At 36.4% G+C, this 19,037-nt stretch overlaps 3 protein-coding genes and 1 pseudogene across 3 annotated transcripts in view; 2 read left to right on the top strand and 2 right to left on the bottom strand.

Moving 5' to 3' along the window:
* The window catches only part of LOC129422851 (uncharacterized), a 469,570-nt gene that overhangs the window by 141,644 nt on the left and 308,889 nt on the right, over positions 1-19,037 (bottom strand). The gene's annotated exons all lie outside the window — the stretch shown is intronic.
* LOC129422214 (uncharacterized) overlaps positions 1-19,037 on the bottom strand; it is a 240,539-nt gene that overhangs the window by 63,467 nt on the left and 158,035 nt on the right. The window lies entirely within an intron of this gene.
* Positions 1-19,037, top strand: part of LOC129422142 (uncharacterized) — a 104,441-nt gene that overhangs the window by 30,514 nt on the left and 54,890 nt on the right. The window contains exon 2 of the mRNA XM_073857937.1: positions 18,678-18,889. Within this exon, the coding sequence (XP_073714038.1) occupies positions 18,802-18,889 (88 nt within the window). The 5' untranslated portion in view covers positions 18,678-18,801. The remainder of the gene's footprint in view (positions 1-18,677; positions 18,890-19,037) is intronic.
* Positions 827-16,564, top strand: LOC129436902 (uncharacterized; annotated as a pseudogene).

The following is a 19,037-nucleotide window of genomic DNA, read 5'->3' on the forward strand; positions in this document are numbered from 1 at the left end:
AAACCCTCCGCTGATGTACCACTATGCCATCTAGACTGGGATTTTAGTCCCGTACTAGCCTGATTTCAGTCATTGCGGTAACAAAGATACATTGTAATTTACTAGTCATGTCAATAACTTTCGTAGCAACACAGAATAATCCAAACACAATTTATTAACCAGGTAGGAAGGAAGGTCATAATTAAAAGTCAATTGACAATCCAATTAAAACATGAAGAATCAAATGAGAATATTGAGTTTTACTTATACTTTAAAGGAACAGTAGTAGGATTGTGGCCAAAACTGGTACTGCAATCACACAACCGGTGGCCAATACACATCATGACAATATAAACATCAGTTGAGGGCTGCAACTCCACTTTTTAGATGACAATGTCTTGGCCGGACCACTGCACACAATGCACACAGCATGCATCGCATTTTTTTTTACCTTTTGCATTGAAAACAGACCGAACTTGAGGCAACGCATGAGATTCTTGTCATTGGCAGGTAAGCATTTTCCCTTAATGGCGGGGAAAGAGTTAAAGGCACCTCTGAGAGTTTTTTTTCCCCAGCATGGTGACATGGGGGCGTGGTAGCACCCAGTCCTAACTGATAGAAAACAAGTTGAGGAAAAGATAGAATCCAATGTTTGGTGATATTGGAAACACCAGAAGTGTTATAGGGTTTTAAACACAGCACAAGAGTTAAACTACAAGAGCAGAAATTGACAATAGAAATGACATAATGTACTTCACATTAAAAATAACATGGATACATAACATCTCAAATGTGTTTTGTCATTTTGGTTTATCAATATGAACTATTTACTGTCTTTATTTTAGATATGATGGAAGTGAAAGAGGAGAGTCAAGCTGAAGTGGATGAGAAACATCAGATTGTAAAAATAAACCATAATGTTTCACAGAAAGAAACTCTGAAGACAGAAGACATAAAGTGTGAAAATAGTTTCAGTGAAGATGAACGCCCGGCAGATCACAAGTGGACTCACACCGGAGAGAAACCTTTCACATGTCAACAGTGTGGAAAGAGTTTCAGATATGAAAGTAAACTTGAGGCTCATGTGAGAAGTCACATTAAAGAAAAACCACACTCGTGCCATGAGTGTGAAAGGAGTTTTAAATCTGCAAGTTATCTTAAGATGCACATGAGGTCTCACACTGGAGAGAAAACGTATGCATGTCAACAGTGTGGAAAGAGTTTCAGAACAAAATGGCACCTCAATGCACATGTGAGGATTCACACTGGAGAGAAGCCACATTTGTGCCATCAGTGTGGAAAGAGTTTTATAACTGCAAGTGACCTTAAGAAACATTCAAGAGTTCACACTGAAGAGAAACCTTACAAGTGTCAACAGTGTGGAAAGAGTTTCACCTTTAAATCTGACCTTACCCAGCACATAAAAAATCACAGAGGGGAAAAGCCACACGGGTGCCATCAATGTGACAAGAGTTTTCCAAATAGAAGTCAACTTAAGATTCACATTAGACTTCACACTGGAGAGAAACCTTACACTTGTCATCAATGTGGAAAGGGTTTCAGAACAAAACCTCACCTTAACGTACACATGAGGATTCACACCGGAGAGAAACCACACGTGTGCCATCAGTGTGGAAAGAGTTTTATAACTGCAAGTGACCTTAAGAAACATTTGAGTATTCACACTGGAGAGAAACCTTACATATGCTCTCAGTGTGAAAAGAGTTTTACAAATAAAGGTAATCTTAAGACACACATGACACTTCACACTGGAAAAAAACCGTTTACATGTCTTCAGTGTGGAAAGAGTTTTACAAAGAACCGTGACCTTAAAAGACACATGAGAATTCACACTGGAGAGAAACCGTTTACTTGTCATCAGTGTGGAAAGAGTTTTGCAATAAAATTTGACCTTAATGCACATGTGAGAATTCACACCGGAGAGAAACCATACTTGTGTCAACAGTGTGGAAAGAGTTTCAGGACAAAACCAAGCCTTAATTTACATTTGAGAACTCACACTGAAGAGAAACCGTTCACATGCCATGAGTGTAAAAAGAGTTACAAAACAAAAGCTACCCTTAAAATACACGCAAGATTTCACACTCGATAGAAACCATTCATGTGTCAACAGTGTGGATATGGCAACAAAGTTTATAAATCAGCTGAGGTCTTATTAATAAAACTGTCTGGAGGATCCTTACTAAAAGTCTACATATGCACAAAAGCCCAAGATGTTTGTTCTTGTGGACTTGTGAAACGTCATCAGTCGCAGCCCAAGTACTGTTCCAATTCCAAGTTCACGTCAAGTCAAGTTCTCATAACATCTCAGGATGTGTTCTTGATCCGCTCATTTTATCGAGGATGAATCAGAAGGTGACTTGTGTGGACGTATAATAGACAAGTTTCCCAGAATGCATTTCACATCAACAGCATTGAAGCTTAATACCTGCAAAATGTTTGAAATATTACTCTTTCTGTGTCATAAAATGTAGCCGTTTAGACAGGAATAAAATTGAATAAACTTTAAATCTTTGGTCAGTTAGTAAATATAGCTCATACGGTATATTAAACATTCCTCTGATGATTTTGGATATCTGAGTTCAAGTTGATCAGCGGGCAGTCAGTGCTGTGTACACCGCTGAGGGCAGGCTTCTCTCTGCATTTTTTACAGAAATTTGCCGCTGTCTAAGTGTAGCTGCTCTGGCCTTCAGTGTCTGATCATTAAACATGAAATATTCCCTTTGGATTAGGGATGGGCGATATGGCCTAAAAAAATTATCACGGTAATTTCAGTTGTTTGTTGCGGTGACAATAAAAATGACGATAAATTATTCACTTCTGTAAAATATCAGATTAGGTTTATGTTCCAGTGACTGTGCTGAAAAACATCACACAACAATTACACAATAATAATTCAAATCAATTACCGCATTTTCCTGACTATAAATTGCACTTTTTTTCATAGTTTGGCTGGTCCTGTGACTTATATGTCAAAATAAATTCATTCTGATTAACATGAACCAAAAGAAAACATAACTGTCTACAGCCACGAGAGGTAGATATGTTGCTCCTGTAGCCTCCCCCAGAAAAAAACTGTTAACTGAAACATTAACTTAAAGACAATGGAGAAAGACTTAACAAACAAAAATGCCCCCCAAAAGAATAATAATTTTCTAAATAGGTGCGACTTATATATATTTTTTCCTCTTCATGATGCATTTTTTGACTGATGGGACTTATACTCCGGAGCGACTTATAGTTCGGAAAACACGGTACAAGTTTAAAATGTAAACACAGATTCTGTATTTATTTATACTCTCATGGTGCAAAAATAGTGCAAACAGGAAAAGTACAACAGAGTACAACTGCAAATAAATCCTGATAAAGTAACAAACATGTTAAAGTAACCTGATAAAGTAAAGAAGTTCAGTGTAAAACAGTCAATAGTCCCTTTACATAAAGTCTTTACTGGTATTTTACTGGTAAATTGCAGTTAACAGGTCATGTGTAAACAGTCAGTACTCCCAATTTACCAGTAAGACAGGTTTTAAGATAACCAGTAATTTACCATTAAGTGCTATTTGTGAACGAAAAATATAGGATTACCCGCATTTAGACAGATGACGTCAGACAGCGCTGACAGCTTCGGCCCAATCAGAAAGGTTTTTTTTATATAGATGACGCGTTTACCCCCGCACTGTTTACAGAGCTTTCCACACATGTGCTGCTTAAAAGTCAAGCACACCTGAAGTTAACATCAACATTTCTTCACCAAAGTTGTTTCAAACAGCTTACCATCTATTTGCCAAATTGCCGACGTCCTTAGCACACCCTCTGTGATTTGCAGACGGCCCCTATTGCAGCCTAGGCGGATATGCAGCGAATATCAAACCTAAAACTAACTTTACCTCGCTCCTCTGTGAAGCCTAATGTGCAAACGCAGGTTTCCATTTGACGCCGCAATGCTGTTTGGTCCCAAGCAACTTCGCGACTGTCAGCATTTGCCACAGATGTGAAAAACAACAAAATACGGACCGTGGATATTAAGTCATAACCCGCCATTGTTTACAAATACGACACTGAGCTCACCGGCCGCGCGCCACAGGTAACTTCCGCTTTTTCTCAGAGTTTACTGAGTTTACCGAGTTTATTTTGATATGTGTGAATGATGTCTTACTGGTAAAAAGACGGAACGTCCCTGCATGTGTGAACAGCACATTTTTTTGCACAAACTGTGAATCTAAGCTGTATATAAATCACTTTCTATTCCTGTTCATCAATGTGTTTATCCTGTAATAATCTCAGTTATATTGCGTTGTGTAAACACTGCTAATGGTGTAAAATGTGTCATTTAAGACACGTCTGTTTATATGTTATTGTGATAATGTATGAGGGCAGAAGCTGTAGCTATATTTGTTAATGTTATGTATGTTTATGTGCAGTAGTGTTACTTTGGGAATCCTGTTGTTATCTGTTGCAGGGAAAACACATCTCCACCTGCCTATGCTCTATATGGCTGTGGCTACCCAGATAGCATGCAACCATTGAAACAACGGTAAAAATTGTTGATTTGTCAAGGTTAATACAATTGAATCAATATCACGTTTGCACCCTCCTTTAAAGGACAAGTTCAGTATTTTACACTTAAAGCCCTGTTTTCAGATTGTTTATGGTGAAATAGAACGGTTTTGACTGAAATTTTGACATATGCGGCTGCCCCGAGAATTTTCGGGTGTTTGTGTTTCACCTCACACCTCTAATGGGTTTAATGGTGCACTGGAACAATCCTTCCTAAAATGCATTAAACTTTCGTTTACAAAGACGTGAAACTCACTGAGTGGTCGGGGTGTTCACTGATATGCTCACACAAAAATCGCTGCAAAAGATGCTTTCCAACAGCTGTTTTAGCATTTGTTAACTTGTGGACCTTTTTTTTCCAAACGCCCCACACCCGTACATTCTTCCGCTTAGAGCTTGAATAATAGACACTCCAGCCCAGGTGGTGGCGGTAATCCGCCATTGCCAATTGCAAGAATAGAAACAAATGCTGAGTCCCAATCCCAATTCGCAATCTATCCATCCTAAATAGTATTTGAAATTAGTATGTCCCAAATCGTAGTATGTTGAAATGAGTATCCCAAAGATACCCGGATGGTGTACTATTTCCGGTTGGAATTCGAAGTGCAGATCAATGCACACTGTAAGGGCTAATATTGCCCACAATCATTGCGTGCGGGAGGGAGGGAGGAGATTAACCACACTGACCCTCTTGCTTATTTGTAGTAATACTGTGGCTGTACAAATGTTAACTTTATTAGTCCAACGAAAGAAACATGGTTACTACACTTTTACTATAGTAAAAGCATGGTTCATTTTCATCTGGGTATTTTTGAGTTATATATAAGTATAAAATTAAGTATAAAATATGTTAAACGGTATTTATACTATAAACTTTTTAATATTTTGACTTTAAAATAAGTAGCTTTCGTTACACACATTGCACATGAACGTCAGAACCAGCCGCCTCACAAACGACCTGCGTTTGGTTCTAATGTGTTTTAAATGAACACGAAAGTAAAGGATGAATTTGTGTTCATAGACCTTTTGCGTGTTTGCAAACAGAGATGACGTTTTTTGTGGGCGGAGCCCAACTGGTGGCAGAAAGTGACAGCTCCACAATAGGAGTGTGAAGTGTTTTAGCATTAAACTGTGATTTTTATGGATCCGGTGTTCTGTAGAAGTCTGTTTCCCCTATATTTCTCTTAAGTGTAATGTTTCTTATAACGTTTTCACCAAGTTACGTTTATTTTTTAAATAAATTAAAAGTTTAAATGGCTTGGCTACTGATATGTGTGCATGTATGTAATGTATATGTATTGTTCTTTATTGGTAAATCAATTATTTTTACAGTATGAATCGCTGAAGTACTTATAAGAGCAATACTATCATGTAATCTGTATAATATCATTTATTAAATATTTCCTGTTTTCAATTTCTTCCTTATATTTTTAGCCTACGTGTTTGTTCTAAAACTATTATGTTTACATACAAATTAATTTGTATAGGCCTGTTAATATATTATTAACACTTTACATTGTGTGTGTGTGTGTGCTATGTTTGTATATTTATTAGTAAACATCATAATTTGGAACAAACAGGAAGAAGACATAGGCTAAGATAGAAGGTAAAAAGGAATAGAAAACGAAAAAAATATGAAAAAAACTTTAATAAATGGTAATATTATTGATATTATCAACTCATTCAAATCTTTCTAAATAAATTATAAACGCAACGTGATAAAAACGCAATAAGAGACACATAGAGGGAACAGACTTCGACAGAACACCGGATATCTTCTCTAATTATTTTCTATTCAAATTATTAAAAGATTTTCAGATGATTTCATCACTCCAGTCTGTCCGGTTGAGGGCTTTTTAATGCAACCATAAACACCTATGTTTATCTTCGAATGGTGTCTTCGATGACGGTATACTATAAAAATGAAGGTCATCTATTTTGGCATTCCTATTCTGACACTCAACAGCACAACAAGAAATTTTCTAGTGAGTTATATTGTACGTTTCACTCGTGTCAGCTTTACAAGAAAGACGAAAAACCAGGGAAATTACTAAATTAATAGTAAATATAATAGGTTATATAGTATTATTCCAAAACTTTTTAAGACGTCTTTAAGATTGTAGCTGGATTACTTCAAGAAAAGCTATATGCTATATTAACAGAATTTACAAAACGATAAACGATTAGTTAATGTCAGCCAGGAAACAAACCAACACGGCAACAGAAAGAACGCCACGTCTGGAGTAAACTACGGCTTTAATCAATTTAATTTGACAAATATTAACCTTGACGTACCTTACCACAAAGTGTAAGGTACGTCAAGGTTAAACCTCCGGAAGTCGCATATACAGGCTACAACAATTAACGACTAATTAAGAATAATGGTCAAACTTTATAATTGTTAATAATGATGATGTATCCAGCCTACAAAAGATTGCCTGATGAAATTCAACGGTGTTCCCGCCCTAACAGTAAAACAAAATATGATTGGTTGGAGGGAAATCTTGCCACAATTGGTCAGCACAGTGTGCTTGTTGTCTGATTGGCTGGAGTAGACGGTGGGCGGAGTCCACCTATTTGTGGATTCATGTGCACGTCTTGACGTTAGAAATGTTTCAAATCCACAAATGCACAGAACAAGATCCACAAATGCACAGGAAGCTATTCACATATAAATAAAATAAAAAATATATAAAATATTTGCAATTCACATTTTATTTATTTGTGAATTTCCTTTGTGAATTTGTGAACATATATTTATGGTTCACTTATTGTGCATTTGTGGATTTAAAAAATATTTGTGAAATTCTATATTTATTTGTGGAGTATATTTATTAAGAATAACGAAACAATTCTGACCCAATACTGACCAAATTACCTGCTGTTTTTAACATATAGTCAACATTGACATGTGTCTAATTTTGCTTTAAAAAACCAGGACAAAAGTGAGATATAAAATGTATTTAGTTGTATCTGTGGGGAATTATATTTGTGTATGTGTGTATTTGGTTAATGTGGTTTTATTTATTAAATGTTTTCTATAATCGAGAAGGTAAGGGTCCATGAGTAAGGGAGATAGAGAGTAGACTTATTATCAGATCCACGCTCCGGAGCAGAGGGGGCGGTAATGCGCCTATAAACTGGATGCCAACCGCCGTTAAAAGAGAAGAAGAAGAGACAAGACGAGGGAAATTTATGAGGAAAAAAGACGTGATTTTCGCGTTTCTTGGAGGATTTAAAAACTAAAATCTTGCCTGCAATCAGAAGTACTGCCCGCATTTCTACCCAGAGGAGGTGACTCGTTATTCTTCGGACTGTTTCATGTAAGTTTGGAAAATAGGGGCTACACAAATGTTTGTGATTTGAATAGGACGAAGCTTGTTGTAATGCATGTGTATAGTACTAACGTTAAGTACTGTTGCTTTTAATAGGACATTTTCAAGCATCTGCTTGGTATTTTTCTTTTACTTTTCTATTGTAACATCGTTCTTTTAAATCCATTTCATACACTTTGATATAGTAAGTTACTTGAGTAGTGAGGAAAAGTACTTCATTACTTTAAATCTCTGGTCAAATTTAAAACAATTTTGATACGTTAAAGTTTAAAATGGGTATGTTGCTAAAATTTCATAATGGTTAAATGCTAAAACAGATAGAAAAAGCTTGAAAAGCTTTTAAACATAAAACCAATATCATGTGTATGGGTTTAAGATTAATAAAATACTGCCCATTTGAAATTCATCACTTTATTTTGTCCCATTGTTTTCCATTAAAATTCAAGAAAACGTGTGACTGAATCATTAAAGTTATAACTTTTTTTTTTTTTAAAGTTTTGAGATATTGACCTGAATCTTTCAGGATAAGCTGTTTGCCATATCTCTCCTATATATGATACTTCTTAAAAGTCATATATAAAAAAACAAACCACTAATTATTACACCAAATAACACTCTTTTTCCAGAATATAACCCCAAGATTGGCTCCAAGATCTCATTTGTTTTTAACGAAAGGGTTTCGTATCTAAACTCCTTTACAGTTTAATATAAATGTAAAACAATAAAATGGGTATGAATTGAATATATATATATATATATATATATATATATATATATATATATATATATATATATATATATATATATATATATATATATACATACCTATTTTATTGTTTTACATTTACATTACGTTTCGCACACATTCTAATATATAGCTACAGACATCTATGGCTGTACGTCTGCTTCACATTTTTTGTCCATTCAAGCAGATTTTGGGGATGGTAAAACTCCCGTGGTCGTCATTCAAATTTATAAAAAAATTTGTTTACTTGTAGTTTAGCAATTAAACTAAATGTCTATTACAATTTCAAGAATGTCTTTACTCAACTAAAGCAAAAACCAGCTAAAAAAATTAATGGGCCAAGAACAAAAAACAAGAAACCCTGTTGAACTAACGGTGGATGAAAAGCGCATTAGGAACCCAGCACAAGTAGCTACGACATTTAATCATTATTTTGTTAACTCTGTAACCGCCATAGCCCAGAGTTTTAAATCTGTAGATATTGCAGTATGAACAACCCCATCAACAGAATCTAGTCTTGTCTTTACTTGTGCCACAGAAGCAAATACGCAAGCAATAATTAAAAAACTTAAATCATCCAAAGCGAAAGATGTCCATGGAATGGACACAGCAACACTTAAAAAGTTTAGCGCATCACTAGCTAGTCCCATTACAAAAATTATGAATCAATCCATATGTCAAGCTGAATTTCCAAACATATGGAAAACCGCTATTGTATCACCTATCTTTAAATCAGGAAATCCACAATCTGTCTCTAATTATAGACCTATAAGTATTTTACCTGTAATGTTTAAAGTCCTTGAGAAGTGGACATCTGATCATATAAAAGACCACTTAAATAAAAGTTCATTTCATCTTCACCCACTACAGTTTGGATTTCGATCAAACCATTCAATTGAGTCAGCAAATTGCTATTTTATTGATCAAATCAAGTTATTACTTGACAGCAATAGTGTTGGAGGAGCAGTCTTTCTTGACCTTAGAAAAGCATTTGATACATTAAACCATCGTATCTTATTGGCTAAATTATCCTCTTATAATTAGAGCCCGACCGATTTATCGTTTTGCCGATTTTATCGGCCGATATGAGCATGTCGCAGATATATCTGTATCGGCGTATAAGCCGCAGATATGCGCCGATATGAATGTTTGTTACAGAACACATTAAATGCCTTTGAAAGATGTAAGTACTTGTTTGTCCAGCAGAGTGCGCCATACTGGTTGCTAATGGCGACCTAGATCACTCACTGTAGTGACACCAGCCAATCCCCCACCCCCTTCACTTCAGTCAGTCTCTCAGTTCAGGTGGCTGCAGTCACGCAGTGTCTTCTTCACAACATTTTTACACCTGGTATTAAGACGCGCTTTGGTCGATTGGATTATAAATGGACAAGAGAGACGCATTCCCGCTTACATTTGGTGTTTTTAATCCGTCTCTTTGTCGACTTGCGAGTTAAAACGCAAGCGGGAGAAATGACGCGAGACGGAGAAATGACACGTTTAAACTACGCGCAGCCGTGCACTTATATAACACTATATGAGATTACTGCTGCTTGTGTTGTTAGTTAACATGCTAATTTCAGAGCAATTGATTCAATAAGCTCGTCGTGCAACTCTACACCCTTGCTAAATAAAAGAGGCGGAGCGAAGACGCTTTAGTTTTATAAAAGTTTAAAGTTTGCACGGAACCCTGGGTTTGTGTTATAAAAACGTTGTGCACAACATTAAACATAGCGTACATTAGTATGTGCTCCGTCAAGCATTGTCTTCGTAACTGTGAGTGGCTAACTTATTTGTGAAGTACACAACTTACTGTAAAGCTAATATTAATCAATGACTTCATAAGTTTCTCTTTATAACGTTATTCTCGTCAAAACTGCAAATTATGCAAGTTTTATGTATTTTGTTCTCTTTGTGTTTTAAAGTTATTTATAATAAGTCAAGTTTACTGTTTAGTGCACTGATATTCAACTCATTTTGGATAATAAAGTTTATTGTTAACTTCTTGCCTATAGTACATATCTTTGTCACATCAATATAAGTGTTGGATCACCACATTTGTGAGTGATCACCACATTTGTGAGTGATCATTGCATTGCATTGTATTTATTCATAGTATATTATGTTAAAGTATATAGTGTATTCTATGTACAGTACTTTAGCATAATATACTGTAGTATATACTGAACTATAATATACACACAAAGAATATCGGCCGATATATCGTTATCGGTCTTTTTTTACTCCCTAATATCTGTATCGGCATCGGCCCGAAAAAACGCATATCGGTCGGGCTCTACTTATAATCTTTCAGATCAGGTGTTAAAATGGATAAAATCATACCTCTGTCAACGCATACAAATTGTTTGTATTGGTAATAGTCAGTCTGAGTCCCTACCTCTGTCGACCGGCCTGCCACAAGGCTCCATATTATCCCCTGTTTTATTTTGTATGTATATTAACGACCTGCCACAGGTGTGTCCGGAGGCTAACATTCAAATGTACGCGGACGACACAGTTTTGTATGTACATGAAGCTTCAAAAAGTGAGGTAGCTGATAAGCTTACAAAGGTAATGGTTAAAGTCTCAACATGGTTGAATCAATCGTGTCTACAACTTAATGTGTCAAAAACTGTGGGTATGTTCTTCACTAAATCACACAAGGCAACAAATGATGCAGATATCATGGTGTCAGGAGAAAAAATACAAATTGTCCAAGAATATAAATATCTCGGCGTTTACATAGACAATAAATTTAATTTTAGATCACATGTAAAGCAAACTTGTAAAAAAGTCAAATTTAACTTAGCAAATTTTCGTTTTATTCGAAATTCAATGTCTATTAAAGCGGCCAAAACATTTATGCATTCAATGATTTTATCCCATTTTACATATTGTTTAACGAGCTGGTCCCAGTCAAATTCTACTACCATGAAACCACTACAATCTTTATATAAACAAACACTCAAAGTATTAGATAAGAAACCAAAAGCCTTTCACCATTGCGGCATTTTATCAAAATATGATATTTTAAGTTGGGAAAATCTAAACGTTTTTTTAATTGCTGCCAGGTCTACAAAATCTTACATGATATGGCCCCGCCACCCCTTCGTGATCTAATTAATCTTAGAACAACTAATCACAGAATTACTAGAGGAACTTCAAGAGGTGACTGTATTATTCCACACAGAAAAAAGTGCTTTTAGTCAATCTGCCTTTTCTGTCAGGGCTTCTCAGGAGTGGAACACCATTCCGTCAAGTATCAGAGATATAAATACATATGGTCTCTTTTGATTACATCTGAAACGTTGGCTTATTTGTAATCAGTCCTGTCAACACTAAAAGTTTCTGCTGTTGCTCGTTTGTGTTACTGTCGTGACTTGTGAAATGTTTTGTGTGATGTAAACTGCAATTACTGTAAGGATTTGTAAATGAGGTTACAACTTATTTTTAGACTAGTTTAATATTCAATGTTTTTATCTCTTTATTTTAAGTTTGTTACATTAACAGTGCAAATATTTTTAAATATGTACTTTTTTTCTAGGGTGCCAATGTACAACTGGCAATCAGGACTACAGATGAAAATTAGCCATTGGCTAAATCTGGCATGTTACAGGTGTACTGATGTTAATATGCACTGTCCTGGTAAATAAATAAACAATAAAAAAATGACATTTTTACAAACGACTTTGGCGAGCTCGCACTGTCAGTAGTTAAACATAAAAGGTGGTGACTGAAAACGAGAAGGTACCTATGGTTCTTTCGGTGGTGTTAACAATAATACTCATATATTGCGCCATCGACACTTCGATAGCATTTAGCTTAGCCCCATTCCTTCAGTGGTACCAATCAGAGATAAAGTTAGAAGTGACCAAACACATCAACGTTTTTCCTATTTAAGACAAGTAGTTATACGAGCAAGTTTGGTGGTACAAAATAAAACGTAGCACTTTTCTAAGCGGATTTAAAAGAGGAACTATATTTTATGGCGTAATAGCACTCGAAGTACTCCCAAAAGTGCTAGCTCGTTCAGGTTTAGTGGTTCACCTCGGTCATTTGGTTTAAAGGGACACTTCACCTATTTACATTCATCTTTGTATAGTTAGAACCCAGTCATGTTTTTGAATGGTCATGCATCATTTCTCCAGTTGCCACTGAGACAGGAGAAATACAGATTACAGTGTTGCACTTCCTTCTTTCAATGATGTAAAAATCATCACTTTGCATCATTGAAAGAAGGAAGTGCTATATCTTTGTTGATGGAGTGAGACTACGAAAACCCCTTTTCTCTGACAAATAGGCACCAAATTCGAAATGTATGTTACATTTCGACTACAAATATGATGCACTTTCAATAAAGATTATTGTTTCTACGGGTGAAATGCTCCTTTAAATCCAAAGTACTCCCACACTGCAGCTAGCGTTTGGTTTTGAAACTTGGCTGTTTACACTTGGTATTAAGATGTGGTTTCATCGATCAGATCACAAGTGGACGAGAGAGACACATCACATTTACACCACGTTTAATCATAAGACTATATATTCATCTTGTTTTACTTTTCAGGCATCTGTATTAAATGTACATATATTAGTTATAAAACACCAAAGCTTTACGCTCGCGGCCGGCGCATGTTTTCAATTGATTCCAATGGAAACTCTGTGTTTTTAAATAAGCAGGCAGCTAGCGGGTTTTTTTCACGCTCATAAATCACATGAAATGAGCCTAATCTTTGCACGGACAGTGCACCACGAGACATAAGCCCGTCGCGCTGTTGTACTGGCTGCTTAATTCGCGCGATCCCGCCATCATTTAATAAAGCTTTATGTGAACAAAGCACGGCTGCACACACACGGGAGCGATCTGCTTGCAGCAGCAAGAGGCAGCGTCATGAGTTCTACAAAAGCGCTTAGGTGCCTGCAGATTAATCGGCCTAATTTTGCAGCTAAATCGGCCAAAGCCGATTTTTTTAAATATGCCAAAAATCGGCCAATTAATCGGCGGGCCGATAAATCGGTCGACCTCTACCCAAAACCGATAATGCCATTTTCGACAACCCAAAATTTGGTGCACCCCTACCTCTATGAATGTTTTACTGACAAAGCCTCTCTAAAATCTCCAGCCACACCCATAAAGTGATTGAGACCTTCAGTGAAGCTCCTCCTACAACAATCCACTTTGCTGGAGTCAAACACACAGAGAAATCACTCTGTGTGACAACTGAAATCTTCATGACATAATGTTGGTGTTGGTGAAAGAGGAGCTTGAGAAGATGACAGATCCACAACCATGCAGAATAAAGGAAGAAGATACTGAGGAACAAATAGGTTGGTGGCTATTTTTCAATCTTCATCTTTGATGGTTGAGGAATAATCATAAAAACATTGAGAAACATGAGGGGAAAATAAACTAAAATCCATGAGATAACTTTGTGCATCTATAATAGATTCAGTAGAATTAGATTGAAAAACCAGGTAAAGAGTTTAATCCAAAGCAACCTTCAGTGGATTGAATGACTGTGATCTCCATACAATGCTCTACTACACTTAAACTTCAAGAGCAGATATTAACAATAGAAATGATATAATGTACTTCACAGGAAAAATAACACATAACGGATACATGACATGTTGCTTTTGTCAACCAACTTCAAATGTGTTTTGTCACTTTGATTTATCAATATGAACTATTTACTGTCTTCATTTTAGATATGATTGAAGTGAAAGAGGAGAGTCAAGCTGAAGTGGATAAGAAACATCAGATTGTAAAAATAAACCATAATGTTTCACAGAAAGGAACTCTGAGAACAGAAGACATGAAGTGTGAAACGAGTTTCCGAAAATGCGGTCGCCCTGCAGATCACAAGAGGACTCACAGTGAGGACAAACCTTTCACATGTCAACAGTGTGGAAAGAGTTTCAGAACAAAAGCTCACCTTAAAGAACACATGAGGACTCACAGTGAGGAGATACCTTTTACATGTCAACAGTGTGTAAAGAGTTTCAGATCTAAAAGTAAACTTGAGGCTCACCTGAGAACTCACACTGGAGAGAAACCTTACACGTGTCATCTTTGTGGAAATAGTTTCACAGTTAAATCTAGCCTTAAGGATCACATGATGATTCACACTGGAGAAAAACCTTACACATGTCAACAGTGTGGAAACAGGTTCACAGTTAAATCTAGCCTTAGGAATCACATGAGAATTCACACTGGAGAGAAACCACACGTGTGCCATGAGTGTGGAAATAGTTTTACATCTGCAGGTAACCTTAAGAAACATTCAAGAACTCACACTGGAGAGAAACCATACACGTGTCATCTTTGTGGAAACCGTTTCGATGCTTAATTTAGCCTTAAGAAACACATGAGAATTCACACTGGAGAGAAACCATACACGTGTCAACAGTGTGGAAAGAGTTTTAAATCTTCAAGTGACCTTACGAGACATGTGAAAATTCACAGTGGAGTGAAACCACATGCGTGCCATGAGTGTGGAAAGACTTTTACATTTATAAGTTACCTTAAGAAACACATGATAACTCACACTGGAAAAAAAAAACGTTAAAATGTCTTCAGTGTGGAAAGAGTTTCAGAACAAAAGCTAGCCTTGAGATTCACATGAGACTTCACACTGGAAAAAAACCGTTCAAATGTCTTCAGTGTGGAAAGAGTTTCACAACAAAAGCTATCCTTGAGACTCACATGAGACTTCACACTGGAGAGAAACCGTTTGCATGTCCTCATTGTGGAAAGAGTTTTATGTGGGAAACAAGTCTCAGAAATCACCAGCGCTTACATTCTGAAGAAAAGACATTCAACTCTTCTGTGCAGTGAGGAGTTTATTATGAATCAGAAGATACACACGAGTGGTCATGAGTGGATATGTAAAGTCTTTCCATGAGTTCACACTAGCTGTGTTTGAGGCGTCAAAATCGCGTCTAGTTTGCCGCTTGAACATTATGGGGCGGTTTCCTGGACAGGGATTAGACTAGTCCTAGACTACAACATTTTTAAGAGCTGTACAAACTAAAAAACAACTTGCACTTACATATCTTAAAATAAATCAGTGCTCTTTGTTTTGCCTCAAAATGCACACAGGTATTTTTTTAGTAAGGCATGTTTGTTAAAACTAGTTATGTTTCATAATTAAACTAAGGCCTAGTCCTGGATAAAGCTTATGCCTGAAACTGCCACTTTGAGTTTACTTGCGTGAAATTCTAGTCATCATGACTTTCAGAAATTTGCGTCATGGGAGGGGCTTCTGCGACTCCACCCACTTTCTGTAATCACTTCACTACTAAAGCAAGCTCCTGATTTGTTAATGCAGCACGTTTCCGCCAAAGTGCAAATTTTTCAACTCGCTCATTTGCCGCGGCAACGCTCAATTCAAAAAGGCAGAATGCGTCTAACACGCCACACTAAACGCCTCATTCGCACCGTGAGACCGCGCTTCTTCATATTGACTTAACATTGAAATTGCTCTTGCTTGGCTGGTCTGAACGCATCATTAAGCTAGGGCCCACCAAAAGATGTATTAAATCTTATCAGACCAGACACCAGAAACATGATGAGAAAAAATACACTATATTGCCAAAAGTTTTGGGACACCTGCCTTTATATGCACATGAACCTGATTGACATCCATTTCTTAATCCATATGGAGTTGGCCCACCCTTTGTAGCTTTAACAGCTTCAACTCTTCTTGGAAGACTTTCTACAAGGTTTAGGAGTGTGTTTATATGAATTTTTCGATTTTTTTTTTTTTTTATTGGACAAGATGCTCTCGCTCGTAGTTTCCACTCTAATTCATCCCAAAGATGTTCTACTGGGTTGAACTCAGGACTCTGTGCAGGCCAGTCAAGTTCCTCCACACCAAACTCGCTCATTCATGTCTTTGTGCACCAGTGCACAAAGCAAGGTCAATAGTCATGTTGGAACAGAAAGGGGCCATCCCTAAACTGTTCCCTCAAAGTTGGAGCATGAAATTGTCCAAATTGTCTTTGAATGATGAAGCATTAAGAGTTCCTTCACTGGAAGTGATTGAAACACCTGAATTCAATGATTTGGAGGGGTGTCCCAAAACGTTTGCAACAGTTTTTTCAACTTAAATCACCATTAACAAGTCTTTAGGTGTGTTCGACTTCATGCGGCGCTGCGCAGACCGATCGGCGGCTGACTTGAAGCAGTGCAGTCCGGTTAGTATTTTCGTCCGACTTCAGCTGGCGCTGCAGGCACGTGACTGTGTCATATGGTTTTTAAGTACCGCAAGAGCGTTTCGAGAGTAGCCGGCTAGCTCAGCCGGTGCAGCTTCTCCAGAGCGGCTGCCAGGAGTTGTGATGACGTAACAGCTTTACGTGATTGGTCGCCTCATTGATGACAACGATCACGTGCGTTTCAAGTTTAATCCAACCTTTAGTCCCACTAATAAACATTATGAATTCATGTTTTAAAACAGGAAAAAACACTTTAATATGCTTAAATATGTTATATTGTGTCGTGTAATAAAATAAAAATGAAAATAACAAACTCTATTGGTATTTTAATAATATAGGCTTGTTTCCCGTTATATTTCGGGTATACAGTATAAGCAGCAATTAAAATATTCGATATAAAATGTTTCTGGTTGCAACTTTTTATTAAAAGGTTTGTTTTTATCAAATTCAGCATCTAAGTCACTTCATTTGCGATTAAAAACAAGGAAACGCGGCGCACACGTCACTACGGCAAGCAGCAGGTGTCCGTCTTCAGTTCCTCCCTCAACTGCAAGTGGCAAACCTCGCCAATCGGTCTGCGCAGCGCCGGATGATCTCGAACACACCTTTTGTCTTTACAGAATCAATCTTTAAAATAAGAGCCTCATGCAAAGCATTGTGGGAACCAAAATTTGAAGAAAAACAAAGATTGATGAGGATTTGTGGTTTCCAGAATGCTTTGCATGAGCCTCTTATTTTAGTTTTATTCTGTAAAGATAAAGACATGTTAAGTCTTTAAAGACTTATACAGACCTACAGATTATTTTTTATGAAAACACATTTTGTAAGTAGTTTCTCCATCACACGCATTGCTCAACACAAGCGTCACTTTGATCTTCAGATTATAGCTCTGGATTGTTTGGAAAGAAAAAATGTAGACATTTATGTTAAGTTCATATTTACTGAGAATGAAATCAGGATTTTGTCGCTTTTCTTGAAAGGTTTGTTTCATTTGTGCCAATAACCTCACAGTGAAAAAACACTCAATAGTGTTAATAGAGCTGTTAACAGACCAACCAGTCTTCATGAAATGTTTTTGTCTCAGTCACATCAGTGTTAATAGAGCTGTTGATAAACCTCATTATTCCAGACTGATAGTTCACATTTACACCCAATTTACAGTGATCTCTTAAGATCTGAAAAATTTACTCACAAAGCAAATGTTGGTGATTTAAATAAGATGAGGCTTGTAAAATGCAGTTGTTAAGTAACAAGTAGTGTTGCTTTTGATTTTCAAGTATCTACTTTGTGTTTTTCTTTTAATATATTATGTTCTCATACACACAAAATGTTTGAATACTATGATTTTACTGCATGTATTAAAAAGATGGGTATAACATTTGTGTACTTTTGACTTTTTTGTACTGAATTTCTTTAATATATTTTCATCTTATGCCACATCCACAATATATTTTAAATAAAAAATACTTTGTAGTCAAATGAACGTAATACTACGAGACAAGTAGTAAGCGTCTGTATTGCGCCTGCATTACATTATATAAACAGTTTTTATGTTAATGAACTACTACAATCTTTAGCGGGGCTAGGCAGAATTTTTTTCTAACTAAAGCTTTGAACTTGAATTTAAATATATTATATTACAAATGATACAAAAATAATAATAATAACTAAATATAATCAAGTTGGAAATAATATATATATTTTTTTTTATCATTTTATATAGGGATTTTTTTAGTGTATCTAACATAAACTGGACAGATTAAATACTGAAACAGATGCCTCTATGAATGTTTTACTGACAAAGCCTCTTTTTAAATCTCCAGCCACACCCACACAGTGATTGAGACCTTCAGTGAAGCTCCTCCTACAACAATCCACCAATAAATGCTGGAGTCAAACACACAGAGAAATCATTCCATGTGTGACAACTGAAATCTTCATGACATAATGTTGATGCTGGTGAAAGAGGAGCTTGAGAAGATGACAGATCCACAACCATGCAGAATAAAGGATGAAGATACTGAGGAACAAATAGGTTGGTGTCTGTTTTATCTTTAATATGTTATTGCATCAGACTGAAATTTACATTTACATTTTGTCATTCAGCAGATGCTTTTGTCCAAAGCGACTTACAAGTGAGGTAAACAATAGAAGCAATTATGGCAACACAAGAACAGCAATAC

This window comes from Misgurnus anguillicaudatus, chromosome 19 (genome assembly GCF_027580225.2).
Source record: "Misgurnus anguillicaudatus chromosome 19, ASM2758022v2, whole genome shotgun sequence".
Classification (NCBI taxonomy): Eukaryota; Metazoa; Chordata; class Actinopteri; order Cypriniformes; family Cobitidae; genus Misgurnus; species Misgurnus anguillicaudatus.